Source organism: Arachis ipaensis, chromosome B03, assembly GCF_000816755.2.
Source record: "Arachis ipaensis cultivar K30076 chromosome B03, Araip1.1, whole genome shotgun sequence".
Lineage (NCBI taxonomy): Eukaryota > Viridiplantae > Streptophyta > Magnoliopsida > Fabales > Fabaceae > Arachis > Arachis ipaensis.
The window spans coordinates 33,162,342-33,171,363 of NC_029787.2; the positions used below are offsets into that span (position 1 = coordinate 33,162,342).

The 9,022-nt window shown below is 36.0% G+C and overlaps 2 protein-coding genes across 7 annotated transcripts; both read left to right on the plus strand.

The window, feature by feature from the left end:
• LOC107634353 (formin-like protein 20) lies at positions 2,566-4,246 on the plus strand. 6 transcript variants are annotated; one of them, XR_001618859.1, is made up of 6 exons: positions 2,566-2,594; positions 2,853-2,951; positions 3,097-3,138; positions 3,746-3,826; positions 3,891-3,941; positions 4,016-4,246. XR_001618859.1 is itself a non-coding variant. In XM_021118668.1 (5 exons), exons 1-5 carry the CDS (start codon positions 2,574-2,576, stop codon positions 4,067-4,069), a joined length of 267 nt encoding a protein of 88 aa, XP_020974327.1. In that variant the 5' UTR covers positions 2,572-2,573; the 3' UTR covers positions 4,070-4,246. The 6 variants fall into 6 exon arrangements, 1 of the variants encoding a protein (XP_020974327.1); XR_002359142.1 differs by having other exon boundaries at positions 3,746-3,941; XR_002359141.1 differs by having other exon boundaries at positions 3,891-4,246.
• Positions 6,524-8,479, plus strand: LOC107630201 (leucine-rich repeat extensin-like protein 6). The gene has a single exon (XM_016333273.2). The coding sequence runs from the start codon at positions 6,919-6,921 to the stop codon at positions 8,206-8,208; it is 1,290 nt and encodes a 429-aa protein (XP_016188759.1). The 5' UTR covers positions 6,524-6,918; the 3' UTR covers positions 8,209-8,479.

Below are 9,022 nucleotides of genomic sequence, written 5' to 3' on the forward strand. Positions count from 1 at the left end.
TATTGTTAAACTCCAATCCCCTAGTGTGTGTCTCTGTATATATAGTATTCTCCACATATAAGCGCTTTTCACATACAAGTCATACAAGTCATTTATATACACGCGCTTTCACGTTTTTCTCCGTGTCTTCTTCGTAATTTTTCTCTCTCGTTATCGTTGTCATCAACACCACCTCTTTCTCTTCCTCCTCTTCTTCCTTTTTTCATTGGAATTTCTTCTCCTCTTTTCTTTTTCTCTTTCTCCTCCATCATCAGTTATCTCGTTGTTGAAGATAATAAATAATTCAGATTCAAATTGTCAATTGAATCAGAACGAAATTGATTATTGTTTTGAATCTAATCAAGTGGCTGAGGTGTGGTTCAATTTAGAAGAAAAATATAGCATTAGAAGAAACATTTTTCTATATTTGCAGTAAATTTGGGTGTAGTACGAAGATATTTGGGTGTATTTTAAGAATTTTTTGGTGTATTTTTATTCTGATATGTTCTGCATAATTCAAAACTCTTTCTCTTCCTCCTCCTCATCTTCTACCGCTTCTTCTTTTTTTTTCATCATATCACCATCTTCTTCTTTTTTTTCTTATTCATCTTTTCCTTTTTGTTTTACTCTCTCAAGTTTCTTTTTGTTTTAATCTCTTAACAAGAATAAAAACAAAAACATTAAACAAAGAAGAAAAAAACACATAATGCTGCAAAATTACTTGAAAGAGGATGAACTCACATTCATTTAACTAAAAGAAAGAAAGAAATAAGGAAAAAAAGAAGAAAAAAAATGCAGCATTAGAGAAAATATTTTTCTGTATTTGCAGCAAATTTGGGTGTAACACGAAAATATTTGGGTATATTTTAAGAATTTTTTGATGTATTTTTATTCTGATAAGTTCTGCATAATTCAAAAGTCTTCCTCTTCCTCCTCCTCATCTTCTTCCTCATCTTCTTCCTCATCTTCTTATTTCGTTTTCTTATAATTCTTCTTGGGAGGAAAAATCAAACAAAGAAGAAAAAAAATACATAATGTTGCAAAATCAATAGAAAGGAGAGGAGGAAACACTACAAGAAAAATACCCATTCAGCTACATTTTTTTAAGCTACATTTGAAAAGCGTAGCCTATTTATAGAATAGGCTACGCTTTTCTCAGTGTTGCCTTTTTTTTAGAGAAAAAGAAACACAATTCTGGCATCATTTAAAAAGTGTAGCCTTAGGTATTATAGAAATCACTTATAAAGCGTAGCCCTATGTTAATATCTATGGGTCCACTTTTTATATCAAAGGAAACGCTTTTTGAAGGTAGCCTATTTATTAAGTTTTGGGTACGCTTTTAAAATGATGCCTAATAAGCGCTTTTCCCTCTCTTTTTTTTCGATCCAAATTAAAGCAAACTCACAACACTTAGTGAAATTTTCGTTCCCTCCGAAGCTCATTATCCCCTTTATCCCCTTTCTGGAACCACATGAATCACAGCGCCTTTGTTCCCTCCAAAGCTCATCACTCATCATCGCGAAGAACCCTCGCTCATTACCCAGTCACCATTCACCGCCAGTCACCACCCACCACTCACCACATCGCTACGCCGCTCACCAGCTCACCACTCACCAGCTCACACTCTCATCCTCACTCAACACACACAAAAGAGGAAAAAAAATCAGAAAAGTGGAGAACGGGAAGAAGAAGAGAAGAAGAGAGGAGAGGGAAAGGAAGGAGAGGACGACGCCGGCTAGGGCTCCGCCGCGCGGACCATCGTCGTTGCGTGCGCTGACCGTCGCCTCAGCATCGCCATCTCGTTCACTCACCATCGCCGCTCAGCATCATCATCGCGTGTGCTCACTGTCGCTGCTCAGCATCGTCGTCGTCGCTCAGCATCGTCATCGCCGCTCACCTGAGAAGGTATGTATCGATTTTCAGTTTGTTCTGTGAAATTTGGGAGGTTTTGGGTTCCAATTTTAGGGTTTTTAATTAGGGGTTTTACTGCATGAATGGTTTTAGCTTCCTGGTAGCCGAGAAGCAATCACAGACCACTTACAATAATTCTCAATCTCATTCTCTTTGTCGCTCGTCATCTCACTTTTTATCTCATTCGCTCTCTCTTTGTCTCACCCTCTATCTCACTTGTTCTCTGTGTATGGATTTTTCTTCTGTGAATTTTTGAAGGCTTTGGGGGTTCTATTTTTTGGGCTTTCTAATTTTATGAGTTTCTACTTCTTGCTTCGTTAGGGTTTTCTTTTTTGTTTGAGAAGATTATTAGCCTCAAGTGTGCGAATTGTCGCCTCTTCAAACAGAGTTTATTATTTCTAACACCATTTGTGGTTTGTGTGTGCTATGAATTTGCAGAGCTAATGTAGATAGAAGCCAAAAGATTGGGAATTACTGATCAATGGTTCTTTAAGCTCTTCCTTCTCATCACTGATATTTGATCCGTGCAGCCTGTGTCAGGCGCTGAATCTGTTCCAAGAACGCAAAGTCAGTGGAAAGGATACAAAGACTAATGAGACTAAGGTTCGTTCACATCTAGTGGTTCAAAGAATAATCCAGGATTATTGGTTACATACTTGTATTCATTGACTTGGTAGGTTAAGATGCCACTTCCTGATATGATGGTATGCTGAAAATTGGCGTGAATAAGTTTTTTGATCATTCAGGATAGAAGATTTTATAATGAAAATATCATTCTTATGCATGTTGCTTTCTAGTAAATATTAGTGTTTTTTATTTACATAGAAGATGCTTATTGAAATTTGATTGACTTGTATATGTGCCTAAGGCCACCAATAATAGCTCTTGTCAGCAAATCTGAAATATCCACCTCGAACAATGTGGTTAAGTATTATCTAACATGTTAAAATGGATATTCTCAGGCTGCTGTGCTGGCTATGGATGAATCAGTATTAGATGTAGATCAGGTGAAAAATCTCATTAAGTTTTGTCCTACTAAAGAAGAGATGGAACTTTTGAAGGTAAAGATTAACAAACTTATCATACTTAATTCTTACATCTTGTTTTGTTAGCTAAGGTTTCTCATTTGGCGTCTGCTGTTACGAAAACATATCTTTTACTCTGGTTTGTTTGCTTTTCTAATTTTGATTCCCCTTGTTTATAAAGGGATACACTGGTGACAAAGAGAATTTGGAAAAATGCGAACAGGTGTTTACTAATTTGTTATAGCCATATCATTATTTATGATAGCTAATTTAGTGTAAATCTAAGTACTCAGAATTATATAGGATACTGTTTGTAGGTTCCATAACTAGGATCCGTCTAATAGCATTTGATTTCTTAGACCCTTTACTTACTTTAAAATTTGATAGGGAGTTGGGAGGAATGGTGGAGAAATGAAGTAGAGAAAAGAAGAAACTTATTTTAAGGGAAAAAAAAAAGAAAAAACAATTGTTGGCATGGAAACTGGAAATTGCAAAATTCTGGGTATAAATAATTAGCTGCAAAGGTTAAAGAACTGAATGTGGCAAGGCTTTGATTTTGGAAGTGAATCTAACATATGATAATGATCAATAAAATTGTGCAAGAAGTCTCTTTCCTTGGAAGGCAGCTCATATGAATTCAAGGTCTATATCACGTATAGTTACAGATTTGTTGTTGCCTACTTGCTTCTAGAAAGAAAGAAGCAATTTATTACATGTCCCCGCTTTTCCTTTAGATGTTGGTTATAAAACAATTCTTTTGGCCTTTCCTAATGCAATATCATACTATGTATCTATAATCGTATCCTTGTATATATTTGGTCATGTTTCAGTATTTTTTATAGCTGATGAAGGTGCCACGAGTAGAGTCAAAGTTAAGAGTATTCTCTTTCAAGATTCAATTTCTGTCTCAGGTATGGTGGTGCTTGCTATATTTTTCTTTATGTTTGATTCAGTTATGCTTTTTTCATTTTGCAGGTTACAGAATTTAAGAAGAGTTTAAAAACTGTGAACTCTGCTTGTGAAGAGGTACATTGTGCATGAAACTAACAAACTGTGTTATTGGTATTTCTTTGACCTCATGCATTTTCTCTTGGGAATAGGTCCGAAAGTCTGTCAAGCTGAAGATCATGAAGAAAATTCTTTTTTTTGGGTAATACATTAAATCAAGGAACAGCTAGGGGTATGTACTTTTTTCCTTTAAATGTTAATGTCCTTATCATTCTCTAGGACATCGTTCTAGCTCTCTCAATTTTCTATGTTTGGATAATCACAGGCCCTTCTTAATTTTTCAGCAGTTAAAATTTAATTTGATTCTGTTAGATCTTGTCTAACGTAAAATTATAGTTTATGGATTACTATTTATTTATTTAATTTATGCAAGATCGAAAGCAAATAATACTAGCTATGGTTATAGACTTATAGTATTAGTATTTTCAAATTAAAGTTATTAGTTTTAATTTAAAAAAATGTTACAACAGCAGATATAGTATGTATAACATGATAATAATATATTAAAATTTTAGTTTTTAGGTGCTAGTCCTAATCATGTTTTATATGTTGCTGCTGCATGTAGTAGTAGTAGTTGGAGGAGTAATAATTGAAGATTGGCTTGTGTAGGAGAGTTTAACTTTTCAAATGTGAAGAGAATAGGGAAACTTTGTGGCAACAGTTCTGATTCTGGCATTGTGGTGGGAGGTAGGGAATTTTTGTCTAGCTGCTAGGGTGATGATTTTTTAAATTATAGCTCTTTATCTTATGGTTTATAGCTTATAGTCCTGCACAGCATCACTTGAAAAGCGTAGCCTATTCCCAAACGCCAAAAGCGTAGCCCTTGGTGCAGAAAAGCGTAGCCTTTGAGAATAGGCAACGGCCGAATAGGAATCACCCCAAAAAGCGTAGCCGTAGCCCAAAAAGCATAGCCGTAGCCCAAAAAGCATAGCCGTAGCCTAAGGCATCATTTTTTTTCACTTTTGGCTACACTTTTCAAGTGTACCTGAATGGGTGTTTTTCTTGTAGTGAAAAAAATTGCAGCAACAACAACAGTAATAAAAAAACAACGATAAAGATGAAATACGTGAAGAAAAATGAGAAGAAACGCAAAGAAAAAGAAGAAGAAGAAGGAAGAGAAGGAGGAGAAGGAGGAACACGAAGAAGAAGTGTCTCTATAATGGTGAGTGAGAGTACGCTTTGGAAACGTTAAGTGACACACGTGTTATCACGCTTTAGTGAATGAATGTCAGTTTCTGTTAAACTTGGCCTAACTTGTAAAACTTTAAGCTAAAANATTGGTAGACACCCATAAATTCTTATATCGTCAAACATAAATCTATCGCCACATATTTAAAACAAAAGTAGCGACAATATTTATAAATAAATAATTGAGTATATCTTAATTAGAGTAATGCAATTTACATACTTTTATTACATGTTTGGATGTGATAATATTAAACTTGTTTATATATAAGAATTGGAGTGGATATATATTGAAGTTGAATCTTCCTCCTTGTCGAATGTCGATCACACATTTAATTGGTGTTCTTTACCTGGCTAAATGGAAAACCGTTCATGACCTACAGCCATGGAACTTGGGAACTAGTTGCTTCCCATTTTACTAGTCAAAATGATGAAGTGCAGCCTCTCTTCACGGTTGTTTTCATACCAATTAGCTCACTATTCTTCTTTCTAATAATGATTATTTTTTGACCATGTTTCCATCACTCTAGTAGTGAAGCCAATTCAAAATTATATTGCACATCCCACTAACTTGTGTTGAACTTCATGTAGATATTGCAGTAGCCATCAATATAAACTAGAAAACTAGACAGCTTATATTATTAGAAAAGCATATAGATTATATTAGTCCTTTAATTTGGAAAATTAAACCAAGGTGAAGGAAACAATGAATATAGTCCAGCCGGAATTTCACCTTGAGAGAGACATGATGTTTAGTATATAACTAATATTGTTTGAATTGAATGAGCTTGCATTGAGCTTTGAAATGATTAATGCGGCTGCGTGTTTTGGTCTGCAAGAATATGATAAAATTAATGTGCAAGGTTAGAAATTAAGAGACAACTTTTGAGAAGCATGAGCTATAAGTCTATAACCTACCATCTTGCGATCCATTAATCGCAAGTTGAATACTTGTGTTTGGAGCAAGTAACAGTAGGTCTTGAAAATAATAAATAAATTATCTCTCCTACACCCCAATGTGCTCATTCGTGTATGTATATCTATACAATAATAATGGTTCATTACTACCCGGTAATAATGAACGTGTTGTATCTAAAGTTCTCAAGGGTTTCACTTCAAAATTAAGAACCTAACCAACCTATCTGTGCACTGTGCACAAATATTATTGTTCAATTCATTCCACACAAGGCAGTACACGCGTCTCTTTCAATGCAAGTTTAACTAAGTGTCAGGATATAGATTCATCAATAGTCAATAATCACAATGATATCCGTTACAAAATATTAAATGTGTTAGAAATTAGAATAACTAGTTATACTGAAGTTGAAATGGGTCAAGTAAATTAAATTGGTTAGACATACAACAATGACTAATTACAATGACTAAAATATATCTACTTGATAATATACGTCCTGATCACACTTTGTTTTTATTTCAACTAACAACAAAGAACAGATCAGCATGTTATACTATTAATTTGTTTTTCTTTGCAACATATATATTTATAACCAAGCATGTCTCTAATCTTTGTATCTACCCTTAGTTAAACAGGAAATGTTGTAATGTTGACTGAAACATAACACCAGCCGTTCATTGAATTCATAATTGAACAACCTTTAGAAGAAAGAAGAAGAGAGAGAGAGAGAGAAAGAGATTTGTCCCAAAGTTGTAGGAAAAAAATGGTGAATGCAATAGTTAAGACTTAAGAGAGAACCTAACCCCACCACTGAATGTAGCAACTATTTGGAGTACCTTACAACCCACCTTCCATTCCATTTCCTTCACTCTCCTCTTCCCTGCTTTGTCAAACATGTTTCCAAACAAGGCCTGCCTTCTCGCTTTCCTCCTCCTCCTTCGCAGTACCATCCATTTAACCGCAGCCATTGGTGTCTCTGTTGGGGTTGGTGGTGGTTTTGGAGTAGGCGTTGGCATTGGCAATGGCAATGGCAATGTTGGCAATGGCAACACCCCATCAGAGCCTCCCTCATCAAAGTTGGAGAGTGCCTACAAAGCTCTGCAGGCATGGAAATCAGCCATCTCCGATGACCCTCTCAAGCTTCTAGATTCATGGGTTGGTCCTAATGTCTGCTCCTACAAAGGAGTGTTCTGTTCACCCCCTCAAGACGATGAAATCTCTTCTCTTTCAACATCTACTGCCACCGCCAACGTTGTAGTTGCAGGAATCGACCTCAACCATGCAAATCTCCAAGGAACTCTCGTCAAAGAACTCTCTTTACTGGTTGACATGTCTCTTCTTCACCTCAACAGTAACAGGTTCAGTGGCACAGTTCCCGACACATTCAAAGACCTCGTTTCTCTGGAAGAACTGGACCTCAGCAACAACCACCTCTCTGGTCCATTCCCCATTGTTACTCTCTACATGCCAAGCCTCCTTTACTTGGACCTCAGATTCAACTCATTCTCAGGTCAACTCCCTGATGAACTCTTCAACAGGAAGCTCGATGCCATATTCCTCAACAACAACCAATTCCAAGGTGAGATCCCTCAGAGCTTGGGGAATTCACCCGCATCGGTGATCAATCTGGCTAACAACAAGCTCAGTGGGAACATTCCAACAAGTTTTGGGCTCATGGGGAATAAGCTCAAAGAGGTTCTGTTCCTCAACAACCAGCTAACAGGTTGCATCCCTGAAGGGGTGGGTCTGTTTGATGAACTTGAAGTGTTTGATGTGAGCTTCAATTCACTCATGGGGCACTTGCCAGACACAATATCATGCTTGCAAGACATTGAGGTTCTCAATCTGGGACACAACAAGCTCTCAGGAGAGTTATCTGATGTGATCTGCTCCTTGACAAGTTTGGTGAACCTCACCGTTGCTTACAACTTCTTCTCTGGTTTGAGCCAGCAATGCAGCAGGCTTTTCAACATTGGCTTTGATTTCTCAGGAAACTGCATTCCTGGTAGAGACATGCAGAGACCTCAACCAGAGTGTTCTGTTATTCCAGGTGGCACCCTCAATTGCCTTAGAATCCCTACTCCAAGGCCTCTTGTTTGTGCTTCTTTGCCTCGAATCATCTTCTCCAATAATATGCAATCATCCTCACACCATACTCCTTCTTCTTCTTCTTCATATCCTTGATTCATTCAATTACAGGTTCGCTATGGATTTTTCCATTAATTTAATTCAAAGACCTGCTAATTTTATTCTTCCATGGACGATGATTCACTATTACACTGTACACACATATATTATTTGATATTATATTAGTAAAATTTTCTTGATTTTGAGGTCAAACAGAGATATGAATTTAATGTGGTTCGTAGTCTATGATTGTGTTAGCAAACATGATGATTAAGTTTCCTTTATGTGGTTGTTCAATGCGTACAAGTGTCACGGGTTCTTGATAGTATTCTTTTCAGCTTCAATTCCTTCACTTCCAGATGGTTAAATTTCTACGGATTGGACTACCTTAATGGCAATTCAGTAATATAAATGCCGTGTTGTTAGACAATAATTGATGCTGAGAAAAGTCAGAATAGGTTACACTTTACACTAACAGATATATCAGTCCTTTTAAGTAAAGTTAAAGGCCTCACATCAATGATCAAACCATGATCATTAACAATATAATTCAAAAGTCCCTTCCTCACAGACATAGTTCTGCCATATGCAGAATTTCGACGTTATAGCAGGATAATTTTCTATGAGCCCCCGAGTTTCAACTAGTGTTTTCTCTCGGATTTAATAAGCTCAACATTCTAGACAGAAAAGTTGCATTCTTTATTATATGTTATAAACTTTAACTTAATGCTAGATGTCTGATCAACAATTCGAATTTTATGAAGAGTAATACTAGATAACCGATAAATTTTATTATTTTTTTGTCAATATTTAGTTAATTTTAAATATTAAAGATTAAATTTTTAATTTTTAATTTTAAAGGTATAAAATA